The sequence below is a fragment of the Lytechinus pictus genome, chromosome 4 (genome assembly GCF_037042905.1).
Source record: "Lytechinus pictus isolate F3 Inbred chromosome 4, Lp3.0, whole genome shotgun sequence".
Taxonomy (NCBI): domain Eukaryota; kingdom Metazoa; phylum Echinodermata; class Echinoidea; order Temnopleuroida; family Toxopneustidae; genus Lytechinus; species Lytechinus pictus.
In genome coordinates, this window is record NC_087248.1 from 25,562,769 (window position 1) to 25,582,797 (window position 20,029).

A 20,029-nucleotide genomic window follows, 5' to 3' on the forward strand; every position below is an offset into this window, starting at 1 on the left:
AATTAACTATCGAAAAAAAAACCAGTTATCGCAATGACAATCGGTCAAATACAGACCACAATGTGGGAAGGGATGTGTTACAATCGCCCTGTCCATGTTGGTTCTCTATCTTCGACTATTCTAAAATCGGTTGGTCAGAAACAAGTTAAAAGGCACGTCCACCCCAGCGAATACTTAATTTGGATAACATAGGTAGATTCGAAAAAGTGCAACGCTGGAAATTTTGTCAAAGTCGGATGAAAAATAGGAAAGTTATAATGGTTTATCAAGTCTCACTTTTTCAACAAAACAGTTATATTCCCAGCAGGATAATAACATTAACTCATTATTTCATTTGAATTGTTTATTCATTTCTTTCTAGTCTTTTTCTTTACCCTGAAAGAAAATACATGTATAACTGATGGAAAATACAGTATGTATAGATTTGACCATAATTACATTATTTATTGGGTTACACTTCGTAATTCCGAAGGTTCTTTATTCCGAAGGTTCGTAATTCCGAAACACGTAAATTGCCGAGACCTCGATGTTTGTTAATCCGAAAACGTAAAAGGGTTCGTTAATCCGAACATTTGTGGCGTTACTCCGAAGGTTCGTTATTCCGAAGGTTCGATAATCCGAAAACGAAATAAGGTTCGATGTTCCGAAGGTTCGGTAATCCGAAAACGAAATAAGGTTCGTTAATCCGAAAACGAAATAAGGTTCGTTGTTCCGAAGGTTCGTTAGTCCGAAAACGAAATAAGGTTAGCTAAGCATTTAGTTTTCGGACTAACGAACCTTCGGAATTACGAACCTTATTTCTTTTTCGGATTAACGAACCATCGGAATTACGAACCTCACTTCGTTTTCGGACTAACGAACCTTCGGAATTACGAACCTCATTTCCTTTTCGGACTAACGAACCTTCGGAATTACGAACCTTCGGAAATACGAACCTTCGGAAATACGAACCTTCGGAATATCCGAACCTTCGGAATAACGAAGCTTCGGAATTACGAATGTATGCGATTTATTTAAGGCATTTCTATGCAGCATGTTGCATCAACAGTAAGGGGTTTTGTTTCTTGGTTAGAACTCGAGTATTCAACTAAACTAAACCTCGAAACTGGGCCTAGGAATAGTAAATTTACAATAGTGAAACAATCTGATATTATTTCTCAAATGCATGACCTTCAATTATTATGTAACTTGCCGATGATCAATATGATAATAATTGAGTAACCAGAATCTTAGAAAACGTTATGAGAAACTGTATACATGTACAAATTTTGTGAAATTACAATGCAATGTTTCATAGATTACATAATGTCCCTTTCTTGCGGTGAACATACATAATTATATAAACGCATACATCACATTGTACATGAGCTCATATGGACCTACTTTAGGCATATTAATCAAATATAATTATAAAAAAACACAAAATGCATGAATGGTAACATTTACAACAGTGCAACAGTCTGATCTTATCCTATATACAAACTTTATGAAAGTACAATATAAGGTTATAGTGATAACGTAATCTATTGTTTGTCTTGCCATAAACATACACATGTATTTAAAACATCATATCACGTGCCATTGTAGGCGTACCCCTAACATAACAACAATAACTACAGCAATGTAAAAAAAAATACACATATATTTACGTTCATGCAATATAGTGCTCATGAGTATATACATGTACCACTTTTTTACCATTTACACCCGATACTGTAAGATTCGATACTTATACAGCAACCAGCAACATTGTGAGGTTTGTAAAGATTGTTAAACATGTTGAACATCATTTTTTTTTACTTCAACTTTAATAGCGACCCATTTGTGACTGATAATCCATGGTTTCCTGCACGGCTGTTTAAGGTATGCCATGTACTTCACATTCATGGGACTGCCCTGTACTGACAGAAATGGTTATCTTGATTTCTTTTGTGTCATTACTTTTTACTTTCATACCATTTGTAGGCCCATTTGTAGGCAACAAAGCTTTTCTTTTTCCTGATTGTGTTTTTTAATTATTTAAACTCTTCATGCAACATATATAAAGAGATATTCGGTGAATATACAGCTTAAATATAACGGGTCGATAATCATGTATGTAAATGATCCTAATATATATAAGCTTACAATCAGAATGAAACCAATCTGAACACAATATGATAATGCAAATTAACTGAGGGGGATAATTTCATACAGAACACGATAGAAGCGAACAATAGGCAAGTGAAACTTAATTAAAAGAGGGGGGTTTTAGGAGGGACTTAAACAGTTTTAATAGATGAAGCCTCACGTACATTAATGGGGAGATTATTCATGAGCTTCGGGGCAATAAGTGAAAAGAATGCTCAAGTTGTCGTTTTGTGTGTATTTTGTTTTGGTATATATTATATATAAGAACATTTTTTACGAGGAGGCTGCACCCAACAAGCTATTCTTTTTAGCAGCCTCCTCCATTTCAAACCTGCTAGTAGTATTATCGTAACTAAAATTTTTGTACGAAACATATGCTGTTTCATTGCTTGTATATTATGTAATATTGTACGAAGAAAAATAAAATATGTTGGAAATAAAAAATGAATGAAATGAAACAAAAACTTTGAAATGTCAAATGTTTTCTTTCATATCACAGTTTACACGAATTTTCAGCGTCTTATTGTTTTTTTTTCTTTCTCATTGATATGCCCTTTTTCGTTGGGGCGGACGTTAGCTCATACTCTCTGCACAGGACCGTTCACCGTGGAGCATCTTGTCCAGTGCATGACCTATCCCATTATCAAACTATGGCTATAAGAAAAAAAAATTGACGGATTGCTTAAATAAACGGGTAAACATCATTTGCTCCTGCATGCGACATTTGCTTCGGTCTTAATATCTCAGAGGGCATAGGTTAGAGAAGGATTGTATAATAGTTTTTGGTTCAAACTAATGCAAAGATAGCGATTTGGGGCTTATAGAATTTTGCAGATTATATTTCATGTATGGCGTAACCTGCAGATTTTGCATCGGAGCTTGTCGCCGGAGCAAATCTTTTAGAACTACATGTACTGGCTCCAAACATACGTTGTCCTAAATTTCCCAAGACAGAGTCTACGGAGACCAAAGAATGATATCATTTGTGTTAATCTATTCTCATTTTTTAATGCCCATGCATGTCGGTCATTACGTCATGGTAGGTCATGACGTCATGGTATGTCATTACGTCATGGTATAGGTCATGACAATGGCAAACTAACTGATCAAGAGCGGGAGCATCTCTACCTCTAAAACTATTCCATATATTGTACGGTAACCGAAACGAAAGAACCATGTGTTTCATGTGTGCTGCCAATGTTAGGATCGTCTGATTCTTCATGATCTTGATGCCGCAACTTCATATTGGAAAGTTCTTACTGTATAGTGGTGTATGAGAGGAGAGAGAGATACATACATATTAATAAGATTGTTGCGAAATGGAGGAAAAAAATAATAAGAACATGAGGAAATGGCGAAAGAGAAGCCCGGGGGGGGGGGGGGGCATTCAAAGATATTGCTGTACACACCTGTGACCAAAAAAGGGGGTTTAAAGGGGTGTTTTTTCAGTTTTGGACGCTGGCCGCGCGTGCACTCATTAACGGTATTAAAAACACCTATTTAAAAAAATACGGGTCATTTTGAAACACTGGTCAATGGTCAATAGCGGGGTCAAACGTATCAGGGTATGTTGTTTTTTTCCCAAAGCTTTCTTTTCTAAGACAAGCCAAACGTGCTTAGGATATGTTTTTTCCTCAAGCTTTTCCCCCGGGGCTTTTTCCTCCTAATTTTGAAAAGTGTTCAGGTTCTTCCTTGTTGTGGAATTTTAACTGCACTTGGGGAGGGGGAGGGGGGCACTAGCGTACCTAACGAGTCCTGACGAGTCACAACTGATCCAGGGGACGTGTTCCCCCTTTTGAGAAGCAAAACTAATAATGTAAAATTTGCAAATTGAAGACCTTTTTTTTGCTTGTCAATTTTTTTTGTGGTACGAAATCACCTTTATTTGCGGTTGAAGACTTTTTTTCCCCTTTTTTTTTTGCTTGTCAAATTTTTTGTGGACGAAATATCCTCCAATAAATTTGCCCCCCTTTCAGAGAATCCTGGGTACGCCGCTAGGGGGGGGGGTATGTAATACCCATAAATATATTTGTGTCTATACTTAAATATATTGTTAGCAAGAAGACAAAACTTGTTTAGGGGTCATATTCTGGCGACAACTTGTTTAGGGGCCAAAATGTGTTAATTAAGCTCGCGAAAAACTTGTTTAGGGGGTTATTTTGCACACAGAGAAAATCTTGTTTAGGGGGTGTTTGGAAATAACTTGGCTACGCGTGTGTACAGTAATACATTTGACTGCCCCCCCCCCTCCCCGAAAAAAAGTTGATAAGTAATAGAAAGACATTCACATGTATAGAGTTTGGAGAGAGAAGGGGACAAGTCAAGAGAGGGAGAGAGGGGGACGGAGAGCGCACGCCCACACAATTTGGGTGGAGACTGTAGGACGGATGGTTTTCGAACTAGCAATAATATGTAGTATAGGGAGTGTTGTAAATCCGCGTGTACCATGATGAAAGGCACTCATTAATTTCGACTTTTAATAAGATTCCAACGCGATTAGATGAATATATTTCTTTACGCATATCTTACTTTAATTAATTGTAAAAATGATGTTCAATTTTCAGGTATGCATTGTAAGCTAACGAAGTAAACTTTATATAATTAGAAACTCTTATCATTGTAGTAACGTGGCCATGCTCTCTCTTGAATAGTCATTTAAATTCAACTTTGGCAACAATCTTCATTTTTCTCATCTCGTTTTTTTTATTTGTGATCACACACATCCCTGAAAGCATTTTTGAATGTGATTTGCTTGTCTTTCGGCCAGACTAATCGACAAAAGTATTTAGCTATTTATACCGCTACAAGCATTTGAGAACATACTTTCTGTCAAAATATTTAATATGAATTATGATGAGATCAGAATGATAAGGACGGGTCGATGATTGGTTTTATATTTCATAATATTTATTGGAAAGTAAAATGGGCTCTAGCTAGCTTTCCTTGGAAAGTGTACAAATGCAAAATATTTTTTTATATTATTCATTTGAACATCAAAGACGAACAAGCAAAACGCCATCACCATATGGGGATCTGCATAATAAAAAAAAAAAGAAAAGGAAATGTTTGATAAAATGAGGTCTTATGACTTACCGATCCCGTTTGCCACGTTCTATCTCCACCTTTATCCTATGTTCATCATCGGAATCAATACTAGAAGGATCTAAGCTCTCATTAGTCCCACATCTTGTGAATCTAATAAGATATATTAACATCAAGAAAATATACATTCGTCGGAATAGATTGCCTTGCGTGTTATGGGGGAGGTTTATATTGTGTGGTTGGGCTCTATGGAAAGCAAAGTAAGAACACCGGTAAAGGCGGGGACAAAACTATGGTTTGATAATGGACCTACAAGACATGAATACCCATTTGATAGATTAACGGTATGAGAGGTTAAAATGAAAGCATATAGAACATATGATTTGCATAAAATTAAAAAGAAAATGAAATGCAAAGACAAGGTGTCGTCAATTTTAGCAAAAGAGCATCTACCCATCCATTTCCAGCATGGCCCAGCAAAACAAACTGACCCCAAAATAAATGCAAGACAATAAATCATGCCGGTAAATTCTCGTTCGAATATTTTATGAAAGTATGTTTAACTACGTCAATACGTGCGGTCAAACATTGTACACATCAAATGGGAATTAACTCTAATCTTAATAATTGCTATATTTTTAACATGTTTAATGTCATGCTTAAACACAGTATAAGATCATACTAGACAACGCATTTGAGCTTTTTTCTATGAATAGTATTTATTTTACGGTTATACACAAAATATAGCGTTGTCCACCGAGTTGAATAAGCGTTTCTTGCTACATAGCAGTATGTGTATTCTCCATAATATAGAACCGAACATTGATTTTTTTTTTAAAGGGTGTACCTGAATCAAATCATTGATAGATCAGAAGATGATAGAAATAAAAGAAAGATATCTCACCCCAGGATCCTCAGATTTTTTAGATCGTGTGTTGATCTGAAAGCTTGAATGATGCGTTTGGCCTGATCGTTACCGATGTTGAGATCTGTGAATGTGACCTTGACAAGCTGAGATGAGACCTTGAGGAGAGCATTGGGTAGTGAGGTGGGATCATCGTGGAGAGAATCCGGGTGAAACAGACAACGTGTTTGAATGGTGAGCTCTGTCACTGCTGGTAGATGGATCATCTGGATGACGTCACATCTGATCGTGTCCCATACCTGTATGGTGATCCTCTTCACATTGTCAAACATCGAACCACACTCCTGCCATCTTTCTAGTGCATAATCAGTAACGGTCAGATCAGTCACAGTTGAGCTCGTGTTGCATTCATCCTACAATAGATGAAATGAACCTAAGAGATGTCAAGAGATCATGCTAGTGGAAACATGATGTATAATCATGATGTTTACCATATGCCATCGGCTGACAATTAACAAAATAGAATAGGAGAGAGAGAAACAATATAACAAGCTAAAAACGAAAAAAAATCACATCACAAGAAAAATGCAATTCATCAATAATCCATTTTCTTTACTATGATTGTATTTTTATCATGTTAATCATAATTTTTAGGAAACACCAAGGTTGATTCTGTATTCACTTTCCTGTACCCCACCATACTATTTTTTATGATAAATTTACATAAACCAACATGTTCTTGCAAACACATATTTCATTTCATGAATACAAACAGAAGATCGGTAATTGCACAACAAAATGAAATGAAACAAAAATTAGAGTAGAATCTGTAATTTAATCGAAACTGGATGTAAAGTTAGAAAGTTATGCACTAAACATTTTTATGCATACAATACAATATGGACATACTATACAATATAAAAATACAATATGGACAGACTATCTCGTTTGCCTATTGCTATGCCGTAGCAATATGCAAACGAGATAGTCTGTCCATATTGTATTTTTGATCGCATTTGGCAATATTTTATTTTCACAGTACAGTGACCCTTCATTAAATCAAAATAGTTCACAACAATGGAAATTTACCTTGATCAAGAAAAAATCAAACATTATTCAACATTGTAATGAGAGAGAGAAAAAAAAAATCAAAATACAATAATGTAAGGGATGGCTTCATCAGATTCCTCATTTACATGCCAATCACGATGTGTAGGTCTTACATAAACAATTTGTGAAATTGAACAAAGTCGTATTTGGCGTCCGATTTGGGTGGGGGGGGGGGCGATTCAGGAAAGAAGCTCGTGTTTTTTTTCTTAATTCAATGTAATTCTTCGAAGAGCAGTAAAATGAAGTGGCTTCCTTTGGTAAATAAATATATATAATCATCATCATAGTTATTATTATTATTTATGTGCAATACGGGCTAGACATGAATGGCTGAAAAAGATAATTCATTTCTATTCCACTCCCTAGTACATATATCAGTGCAATCAAATTTAGTGGAACGAACCAAATATTCTAAGGGAGCGGACATGGCATGAGAGGCAACATTTCAACCCCCCCCCCCCCAAAAAAAAAAAAAAATAAAATAAATAAAAATAAAATAAATGTGAGAAAGAAGACAGTGAACAAATTTATTTGCCTTTTAATTAAAAAAACATGATTTGGCTGTATTCTTTTAATCTGTAGGCCTACTCTGATGTTCACTTTCTACTATACCGGACTTCAAAACTCCATGTATAGCCTTGCTCTGTTTGAGCCGCACATGCCACTGTGTCAACTGTTGTTTGCCTATAAAAGGTGAAATCACGATATTCGTAAACGACCAACTAAACAGTCACTCAAAATCAGAATTTAAACAATGAATTGAAAAAACCGTCAAATCCGAATATTTAGGTATACGAAAAATGATTTACAATAGGACCCTTACGTTACCACACCCTTTAAAATTGGTGTTGTTAGCGCTGAAATGAAAAAAAAAATCTATGATTTGATTTGAAGTAGAAGTCATCATAATGCTGATTCATCTTACAATATGTACAAAGGAACTGAGCGAGGTGACGTAATGCAGACGGACGTTCACTGGGATCAGCTTAGAAATCAAGAGTGTCTATTTGCTATAATAGTAATATCAAATGAAAGTTAAAATCACTTGTCGTAACTATGAGCATTGTAATTACATATCGTTGATCTTATTCACAAAATAATACACAGATCGGATATTTTAGTATTCATGGTATAAGAATTATTATTATTTAGATAATTGTTAAGGGTATATATTTAACATTGCATTTTTAGGTTACCGAAAAAAAAATTATGTTTTTTTCCGCTTCATTTTCAGGAACATGATACTCGTAACAATATTAAATATATGTACACTGAAAATAATCATTATACAATATTCAAAATACAATATCAGAATGAATAGAAATAAACAAAGAGGAAAGAACAACTCCAGTCATGGGTGGAAATCTTTCCCCAAAAGTAGGGGGACCAGGGGCCTATCCAGGACTTTTCAAAGGGGGGGGGGACATTTCCTGCGGAAAATTTAACCAAAAAAATGTCAGGTTACTTCGTACAAAATAAATTTGACAAGCAAAAAAAGTTATCACTTTCAGTTGGGGGGGGGGGCACACTTTGGAAAAGAAACGGTTAATGATCGATACAAATGTACTATTCATCTTTAAGTGCAGTGAGTGTTTTTTATTTGCTCTTTTTTCATGATTTTGCATTCTCAAAATGCAAAATTTCTCGCGTGCCGTGGAGCTCCGCTCCCGCGCTCAATCTAATCTAACAAGATTTTGGTCATGACAAATCCGTTAGCTTATTAAAAATGTTATAACCCTGCATCATAAGAGTATGGTTATAATACTTACACTTATGCATTTTATGAGCATAAACCAATCAAAACATTCTTTGAATACACTGACGTGACGGGAGGGGGGGGGGGGGGAGTCATACTATCTTGGCGTCTTTGTGGAAGCGGGGATAATTTGTACAAAGATACAGGTATAGTCTCTACTTCAGGTTAAGGGTACGATGAGTTGACCAAATCAATGTCATTAAAGAAACACAGCTAGGCAAGTTAGGACAACAATACTTAACACAAACTTTACAATTACACCCGTTTGTAGGAGAGACTACATCACATTAATTCCATAACAATTATAATAAATATTTCAAATATGAAATTTGTTCCAAATTTTGAATGTTGCATCACCTCCCAATGCAATCTTTAAGATAATTTGAAATCTTTCCTTTCTGCAATATTCTTCTTTCAATTTTCACCATTGTTATATTTCTTCGTTCTTAGAAGTTTATATGTTTGGCTGTAATGACCAATAATCATTGCATTTATTATTACCCTTAATCTCATAATAATGATTCTCCTTTTCATTCTCATGTCACCTTTGACCAGTGAGCAAATGATATTTTTTTTCATTTAACAAAATATTGACTGTTTAATACTTATTTACTCTTTATATGTTTTTCCCTTTCTTCTGTAGTTTAATTTATTGATGTTTTACCCTTTTCACCCTCCGTAATGCTTACATCATTTTAAACGACTGAAGCAACATTAGAAGGCTTGCCCACTACGTTCACTCGCTGAATTTCTCCCATAATTACACACCCCTTGAAATACGGTTTTTTATCATCGTTCTATTCTCCAACTATTGAAAATTTGCTCGCTCGCATTTTGATATTCATATATTTATATCCTAACGCCTTCTCTACAATATAGAGATTGAACAAAGTCATGATAGGCCTGTAACTGAAAGATGGTAGTATGTAATGCATACAAAGTATATACAAACGTATACATTGCCCGTGATGTGATAAATTACACACCACTTGAAAAAGGTTTTTAGGAATCATTTTACAACTACTGAAAATTTGATCGCTCGCTTCGCTCGCTCGCGTATTGATATTAATTGTAAATCATTACTTTATAGCCATGAAGACATCTTTATATGAAAGATGGTAGTATTGTGTACATATGTATCCTTATACATAGCCCTTGGTGTGAGATATCACTAAAATTTACATTTTTTTATCAATATATTGCTATATTAAATGCGGAGTCCCTCAAGGAAGCATTTTAGGCCACATTCTTTTTATGTCATACATCAATGATATGTGTACTTGTATTAACGAATCTAAATTAATTTTATATGCTGATGATGGTGTCTTGCTATATTCGGATACAAATCCCAAGATAATTGATAAAAAACTTAGTGCAGATTTGGCAAATTACATTGAATGGATGTCTGACAACAAGCTTAGTTTACACGTTGGGAAAACAGAAAGCATTTTATTTTTTTCGAAACGAAAGTTAAGATATACACACGATTTCAAGGTTTGATATAATAATCAGGTAATTGACAGAAAAGATTCAGTGAAATATTTAGGAATTAGTATGACAAGTAACCTATCATGGACGGGTTTGGTAGACTCAATCGTCAAAAAGGCAAATTCGCGCTTGAAATTTTTGTATAGATATCAAACCTGTTTGAATATGAAGTCTAGACGTATTTTATGCTTTGCTTTAATACAATGTCTATTCGACTATGCTAATGCGGCTTGGTACGGGAGTCTGGGTGTTACGGATAAGAAAAAGCTAAGAATAATTCAAAATAAAATTGTGAGATACATAAATGTTTTAGGACCAAGAGCACATGTCGGATGTAATGAACTTGAAAAGGCAGGATTTCTTCATGTAGATCACAGATCACAACAATTAAAATATTATATTCGGATACATTAGATCATTATATAGCAAATCATTTCACCTGTGTATCAAATATCCATAGGTACGGTACTCGAAATAGTAATTTTAATTTTGTGTTACCAAAACGTGAAGGACATATAGGGAACACTTTTTATTTCAATGGCATCCAATCTTGGAATGCTCTTCCTAATAAAGTAAAAGCAGTTAAGATATTTTCTCAATTTAAGAGTGCATTAAAGAAGCACCTAAAACTGGAAGCTACTCGAGAGCAATATTAACATTAAAATCAAACATTTTGTACAGTTGGTTTCTAGTATTGTGGATAATGTATACATTAGGGTATGTTAAAATATAATCTTGTTTCACATATTAGGAGGATTGTTGTTTGCTTCAGATGTTTGCATATTATTTGGCCGATGGATATGTATGTATGTATGTATGTATGTATTTTTTTTAAAACCATATTCCAGTACTTGTTGTAGTTTATACTTTTTGTTACAATATGTTAATGTTTTACATTAACTATAGGACCCCATTGGTAATAAGCCTTTCGGCTTTCATGGGCTATCCTGTCAAGGTATTCTTCAATTTCATTGTAATCTTGACGAATAAAATCAATCAATCAATCAATAAATCATCATCCCCCATTACTTGGACCTCATTTACGCCAGTGAAGAATCAAACTTAATACAATTTGATAAATAAAACAGAAAAAATATATAATTGTAATTATTTTTCCTGGGATATAATTCGGTTGTTGAAGATTCAAATATCAAGCACAATTTAGAAGCTACGTTAATTGATTGAGCGAATTGGGCTACATACAAGTAGTTCATGGGGGCATTATTGATAAATTCATTTTTCGCATATTCTAAAAAATAAAAATGAAAAGAGAAAAAATTATGGAATGATTCCTGAATTTTCTTTGGTCAGGACCATTTTACTATTGACTATTTAATGACAATTAATTTTAATAACTATTCGAGAAAAGATTCATTGCAAAGTGAAATTGGCAATTTTAGTTTATATAAGGCATCATAGCATCAAGAGACAATTTGAAGAGCATTATGGTTTCATTAAGTAATGTCCCTTTACATATAAAACCTCCTAATAACTATTACCTTTGCAGTTGATGCCATCGACAATGATGTTGAGTAGAAGACATCATGATACTGACCGGAGAGTGTGAGCTTCTCCAGAAGATTCGACTTACAGATGAACTGAGCGAAATCACGTGATGCAGACGGACGTTCACTGAGATTCTCACTGTGATGAAGAGTCTCAATCTGATGTAACAGTAACGTGGAAATATATTCAAAATTAATTTACATTCTTTGCAATCCAGTGTGTATTGAAATCATATTTACCATATCAATAATTAATTTCAACAACACAATAAGACACTAATGTTGTATGGCAGTATTCATGATAAAAGATCAATGAAATAAAAAATCAACAACAACTGAAATGTGTTTTACATTTCCTTTTGCGTGTCTCAGCATAGCATCGTTCCACAGGTATGTAGCAGAAAGCACACAGTCCCAAGAGTTAAAAGAGTAACTAATATTCAAAATGTTAATTGCGAGGTTTTTAGCTTTCAAACAATGACGAATTACAAGCGGTTATCGTACAAAATGTAACCAATATGACTTTATCTTAACGGTTTTCATAATACATGAAAAGGAAGTGAAATAGGAGAACGAATCAATGTTGGATTATAAGTAGTAATAATTTACATTATTTTAGTCTGGTCCTTGGATCACAATGCTTGTTTCATCAGAATAATAAACCTAATAGCCTTCATATCTTGCACCACTTTATTACCACACTGCAACTATGTTTAAATTAATGATTGGTTTAACATACAGAATACATATACTGTTGAGCGAGATATGTATTTTGTTTATCACAATATGTCAAATGCATGTTGTATCATTGTTAATCATGTTAATACATATTCATAAGATCATGTTCTGTAATCCATGTCCGATCTTCATCAAATTGCTCCATTTTCCTTCAAAACGCTGTGGCGGCTGGGGCGGATGTGGCAGATAATGAGTTATTCATCTTTTTTTACACCACCGTTCCACCCCAAAGAGAACGAAAATGGATCAATAATAAAATAGCCCTCCATCGGGGATGAACAGTGTTGTAAAGAAAAAAAGATGAACTCCTCGTCAGCCGCCAATCCCGCTCAAGCCGCCACAGCGAGAAAAAGGTAAATTTGCCATTAAAACCAAGGGTGAACAATTCCCTCTATAATTTCGAAATAAAAGGCCTGGGAATCATTTTACAACTACTGAAAATTTGATTGATCGCTTCGCTCACTCGCATATTGATATTAATTGTAAATCATTACTTCATAGCCATGAAAACATCGTTACATGAAAGATGGTAGTATTATGTTCATATACATCCTTATACATAGCCCTTGGTGTAGGGTGTTTCTAAAATTTTGATTTTTGGATCAATATATTGCTCTCAACCCCTCCACTACTTTGACCTCATTTACGCCAGTGGAGAATCAAACTTTACAATTTGATAAATAAAATAGAGAAAAAAATGTGTTTGTGATTGTAAATGTTTTTTCATGGGATATTATTCGGTTGTTGAAGATTCAAATATCAAGTACAAAGCATATTTAGGAGCTACGTTAAATGATTGAGCTAGTCGGGCTACTTACAAATAGTTCAAGGGGGTATTATTGATAAATTCATTTTTCGCAGATTCTAAAAATAAATATGAAAAGAGAAACAATGATTCCTGAATTTTCAATGGTCAGGACCTGTTGATTAATGACTATTTAATGACAATTGATTTTAATAACAATTCAAGAAAAGATCCATTGCAAAGTGGATTTACAAATTTAGTTTATATAAGGTATTATAGCCTCATGAGACAATTTGAAGATCATTATAATTTCATTAAGTACTTTTTCTTTACATATATATACAAATCTCCAAATAAATATTACCTTTGCAATTGATGCCATTGATAACAATGTTGAGTAGAAGTCATCATGATAATTACCACGGAGTGTGAGGTTCTTCAGATTATTCATCTTACAGATGAACTGAGCGAGATCACGTGATACAGACGGACTTTTAGTGAGATACTCATCGAGAACAAGAGTCTCAATCTGATAAAATAGTAACATGAAAATGAATTCAAAATTATTTTACATTTCTTACACTCCAGTGTGTATTGAAATCATATTTACCATATCAATAATTGATTTCAACAACACAATAAGACACTAATGTTGTATGGCAGTATTCATGATAAGAGATCAATGAAATAAAAATCAACAACAACTGAAATGTGTTTTACATTTCCTTTTGCGTGTCTCAGCATAGCATCGTTCCACCGGTATGTAGCAGAAAGCACACAGTCCCAAGAGTTAAAAGAGTAACTAATATTCAAAATGTTTATTGCGAGGTTTTTAGCTTTCAAACAATGACGAATTACAAGCGGTTTATCGTACAAAATGTAACCAATATGACTTTATCTTAACGGTTTTCATAACACATTAAAAGGAAATGAAATAGGAGAACGAATCAATGTTGGATTATAAGTAGTAATAATTTACATTATTTTAGTCTGGTCCTTGGATCACAATGCTTGTTTCATCCGAATAATAAACCTAATAGCCTTCATATCTTGCACCACTTTATTACCACACTGCAACTATGTTTAAATTAATGATTGGTTTAACATACATAATACATATACTGTTGAGCGACATATGTATTTTGTTTATCACAATATGTCAAATGCATGTTGTATCATTGTTAATCATGTTGATACATATTAATAAGATCATCCTCAGTAATCCATGTCCGTTCTTCATCAAATTGCTCCCTTTTCCTTCAAAACGCTGTGGCGGCTGGGGCGGATGTGGCGGATAACGAGGGATTCATCTTTTTTTACACCACCGTTCCACCCCAAAGAGAACGAAATGGATCAATAATAAAATAGCCCTCCATCGGGAATGAACAGTGTTGTAAAGAAAAAAAGATAAACTCCTCGTCAGCCGCCAATCCCGCCCCAGCCGCCACAACGGGAAAAAAGTAAATTTGCCAGTACAACCAAGGGTGAACAATTCCCTCTATAATTTCGAAATAAAAGGCCTGGAATACTTATTATTTATCCTACTTTAACGCTGTATTTTGAAGTATGTAATATTTTTAGAGGATGTATAATAATGATATTGTGTTATTTTTACAATTCATTGTGTTTCATCCGATTTGTGGTGAAATAATCGAAATAAGGATAAACAATTATTTTGTCTAGCAGTCTTGTAAACTTTTTTTTGTAAAAACTGGGGACTTAAAATAAATTCTAAGTGCCTTTAAAAGAGTGGACATTCTCAATGACTTGTGCTGTTCACTTCAAAATCAATGGATTGGTAACAGCATCAAAACGATTCAAAGCGCATGTATAAAACATGTTGAATTTAGAAAAATATGAGCAGCATATTCAGGGATAAGGAGGCGCGATAGCTCGTCGGTAGAGCAGGGGATTCGTATTCCGGTGACCCGGGTTCGATTGCCACTTTGAGCGCTAGTGCCCTTTGGTAAGGCATCAATTCTCAGTACCAGGTCCTTCGGAGAGGACCTTAAGCCGTCGGTCCCCTGGTTGCTTAGCAATTTTTTTTTTTAGCAATCAGGTAAAAAATCACCACCAATACCAATAAAGAACGATATATAAATTAATGTTAAGAGTTATACTACTAAACCTGCCATTTTTATTAGCATTTTCAACTAAAAATTCGTCATAGAACGTAAATTGGTGTTCAATCTGTCATAATTATTAACCGATGGAATCTAGTAAAACTTGATTCCATCTACCCCGTATCGCATATTGACATTTATATATTTATATCCCTTCACATTTACTACAATATAGCCATCGAACATGACAGGCATGTAACTGAAAGATGGTAATATATAATGTACACCAAGTATATACACACGTATACATTGCCCGTGATGTGATAAATTACACACCTCTTTAACACGATTTTGGGGAATCATTTTACAACTACTGAAAGTTTGATTGATTGCTTCGCTCACTCGCATATTGATATTAATTGTAAATAATTACTTCATAGCCATGAAAACATCGTTATATGAAAGATGGTAGCACTATGTTCATATACATCCTTATACATAGCCCTTGGTGTAGGGTGTTTCTAAAATTTTGATTTTTGGATCAATATATTGCTCTCAACCCCTCCACTACTTTGACCTCATTTACGCTAGTGGTCAATCAAACTTTACAATTTGATAAATAAAAGAGAGAAAAAAATGTGTTTGTGATTGATTTTTTTTTTCATGGGATATTATTCGGTTGTTGAAGATTCAAATATAAAGTACAAAGCATATTTAGAATCTACATTAATGATTGAGCTAGTCGGGCTACATACAAATAGTTCAAGGGGTTATTATTGATAAATTCATTTTCCGCAGATTCTAAAAATAAACATGAAAAGAGAAACAATGATTCCTGATTATTCAATGGTCAGGACCTGTTGATTAATGACTATTTAATGACAATTGATTTTAATAACAATTCAAGAAAAGATCCATTGCAAAGTGGAATTTACAAATTTAGTTTATATAAGGTATTATAGCCTCATGATACAATTTGAAGATCATTATAATTTCATTAAGTACTTTTTCTTTACATATACAAATCTCCAAATAAATATTACCTTTGCAATTGATGCCATCGATGACAATGTTGAGTAGAAGTCATCATGATAATCACCACGGAGTGTGAGGTTCTTCAGATTATTCATCTTACAGATGAACTGAGCGAGATCACGTGATGCAGACGGACTTTCAGTGAGATCCTCATCGAGAACAAGAGTCTCAATCTGATAAAATAGTAAAACATCAAAATGAATTCAAAATCATTTTACAACTACTGAAAGTTTGATTGATCGCTTCGCTCACTCGCATATTGATATTAATTGTAAATAATTACTTCATAGCCATGAAAACATCGTTATATGAAAGATGGTAGCATTATGTTCATATACATCCTTATACATAGCCCTTGGTGTAGGGTGTTTCTAAAATTTTGATTTTTGGATCAATATATTGCTCTCAACCCCTCCACTACTTTGACCTCATTTACGCTAGTGGTCAATCAAACTTTACAATTTGATAAATAAAAGAGAGAAAAAAATGTGTTTGTGATTGATTTTTTTTTTCATGGGATATTATTCGGTTGTTGAAGATTCAAATATAAAGTACAAAGCATATTTAGAATCTACATTAATGATTGAGCTAGTCGGGCTACATACAAATAGTTCAAGGGGTTATTATTGATAAATTCATTTTCCGCAGATTCTAAAAATAAACATGAAAAGAGAAACAATGATTCCTGATTATTCAATGGTCAGGACCTGTTGATTAATGACTATTTAATGACAATTGATTTTAATAACAATTCAAGAAAAGATCCATTGCAAAGTGGAATTTACAAATTTAGTTTATATAAGGTATTATAGCCTCATGATACAATTTGAAGATCATTATAATTTCATTAAGTACTTTTTCTTTACATATACAAATCTCCAAATAAATATTACCTTTGCAATTGATGCCATCGATGACAATGTTGAGTAGAAGTCATCATGATAATCACCACGGAGTGTGAGGTTCTTCAGATTATTCATCTTACAGATGAACTGAGCGAGATCACGTGATGCAGACGGACTTTCAGTGAGATCCTCATCGAGAACAAGAGTCTCAATCTGATAAAATAGTAAAACATCAAAATGAATTCAAAATTATTTTACATTTCTTACACTCCAGTGTGTATTGAAATCATATTTACCATATCAATAATTGATTTCAACAACACAATAAGACACTAATGTTGTATGGCAGTATTCATGATAAAAGATCAATGAAATAAAAATCAACAATAACTAAAATGTGTTTTACATTTCCTTTTGCGTGTCTCAGCATAGCATCGTTCCACCGGTATGTAGCAGAAAGCACATAGTCCCAAGAGTTAAAAGAGTAACTAATATTCAAATGTTTATTGCGAGGTTTTTAGCTTTCAAACAATAACGAATTACAAGCAGTTTATCGTACAAAATGTAACCAATATGACTTTATCTTAACGGTTTTCATAATACATTAAAAGTAAGTGAAATAGGAGAACGAATCAATGTTGGATTATAAGTAGTAATAATTTACATTATTTAAGTCTGGTCCTTGGATCACATTGCTTGTTTCATCTGAATAATAAACCTAATAGGCCTAGCCTTCATTTCTTGCACCACCTTATTACTACAACTATATTGAAATTAATGATTGGTATAACATACATAATACATTTATTGTTGAGCGAGATATGTATTTTGTTTATCACAATATGTAAAAATGTTGTATCATTGTTAATCATGTTAATACATATAAGGTCATGCTCAGTAATCCATGTCCGTTCTTCATCTTATTGCTCCCTTTTCCTTCAAAACGCTGTGGCGGCTGGGGCGGGCGGCGTGGCGGATGACGCGGGATAAATCTCTGTTCCACTCCGATAGAGGGCTCTTTTATTATTGCTACATTTTGGTTCTCTCCCTTTTCCTTCAAAACGATGTGGCGGCTTGGGTGGGTGTGGCGGATTACGAGGGATTCATCTTTTTTTTTCCTCTTCGTTTTTCTTCTTTCTGTCCCCTTCTTTTTTTTTTCCTCCACCAATAGGGGGGGGGGGGGGAGGCCTCGGCTCCCTGGATCCACCTATGCAAATAGGAAAGAACTCCAGCCATAGGTGGAAATCTCTCACCAAAGGTAGGGGGACCAGGGGCGGATCCAGGACTTTCCAAGGGGGGGAGGGCACATTTCCCCCGGGAATTTTAACACCCCCCCCCCAAAAAAAAAAAAAAAAAAAAAAAAAAAAAGGTCATCACCCAAAATGTAAGGTCATTTCGTCCAAAATAAATTTGACAACCAAAAAAAAAAAAAAAAACGGTTATCACTTTCAAGTTCAAGCGGTGAATTATCGGATGGTCTTATACCACTAAGTCTTCTTATCAGTTCGTCCAAATTCACATAGTCTATACTCATTTCGTCTACAGCAAGTTCGGCAAATATCCAATTCGTCTAATTCCCACTTGGTCTAATATCCAATTCGTCTAATAGCCAAATGGTCTAATGACTACCTGGTCTAATATTCATTTGGTCTAATGACCACTTGGTCTTGTAGCCAAATGGTCTAATGACTACTTGGTCTAACTTTCTTTTATTTTTTCCTTCATTTTCCCCTTGAATTTTTTTCTTTCTTCTCAATTATTGTCTTTTATTTCGTCTTTTCTTTCTCTCCTTTATCCTTTTGTTCACCCTCCCTTCCAATTCTTTATAATTTTTCACTGGTGTAACACTGTGTAGCCTTCTTTGTCAATTGTCCCGTATTTCATTTTGTGAAATTTGGTCACCCTGGATAGGGATAAATCAGGGGATAACCTCAAATCAGGGGAAAATGCCTTAAATGAGGGCAAAATCAGGGAATTGTGATCGGCTCAAAAGTTGAAAGCACAATAGTCAGTCAGGCATTTTTAGTGTAGCTTCCTTTACTACAGTACAAGTAGGCCTACGGGTACATAATTAGAAATAATAATAGGCCTACATGTATATATGTAAACAAAATAATAATACAAGTAATTCACTGCAACAACTTAGGAAATATGAAATACTGGGAATGGGTTTGAATAATAATCATGGAATTTTTAAACTTCATCAGAGAAAAATCAGGGATTTTTGTTTTCTTGAAAAAACTGAACCCTGACTGTGTTAAGCAAGCCATTAACTATCTACAGTAGATCGTATAGGCTTACATAGATTTGGATGAATACTAATTTTACTTTTTTCACCTCTATGATTGTTTATCAGCGTTATTTTACAGAAAATAGCAAAGTTCATTGTTTTTCATCAAACCTTCAAACGTCCCCTTAAATAGACAAAATTTTCCCAAAATTTGTTTAATCCCTAAATATGTTTTCTTCTTCCACAAAGGCCTTTCAAAATCCCAAGATTTTCAAAATTTGAGGATGGAAATATGCCGTACGTCACTTTAACTGTACTCAAATATCGAGGGGCGCGTGTGTGAAGATTTGAAGCCGCGGCTTGAAACTTAACACTTTTTTACAGAAATTCGAAAACAAGTCACCAAACTTTACAAATTAGACCAAGTGGCATGTAGACGAAATAAATGTTAGATTATCTGGAAATTAGACCAAGTGG

General features: G+C 34.3%; 1 protein-coding gene across 1 annotated transcript in view; it reads right to left on the reverse strand.

Annotated features, from left to right (window-relative positions):
* Positions 1-1,997: 1,997 nt before the first annotated feature.
* LOC129259254 (uncharacterized) overlaps positions 1,998-20,029 on the reverse strand; it is a 56,182-nt gene continuing 38,150 nt past the window's right edge. The window contains exons 10-16 of the mRNA XM_064098722.1: positions 17,371-17,535; positions 16,486-16,650; positions 13,744-13,908; positions 11,891-12,055; positions 6,077-6,450; positions 5,224-5,325; positions 1,998-3,389 (exon numbers count right to left, since the gene is read on the reverse strand). Of these exons, the coding sequence (XP_063954792.1) occupies positions 3,371-3,389; positions 5,224-5,325; positions 6,077-6,450; positions 11,891-12,055; positions 13,744-13,908; positions 16,486-16,650; positions 17,371-17,535 (1,155 nt within the window). The 3' untranslated portion in view covers positions 1,998-3,370. The remainder of the gene's footprint in view (positions 3,390-5,223; positions 5,326-6,076; positions 6,451-11,890; positions 12,056-13,743; positions 13,909-16,485; positions 16,651-17,370; positions 17,536-20,029) is intronic.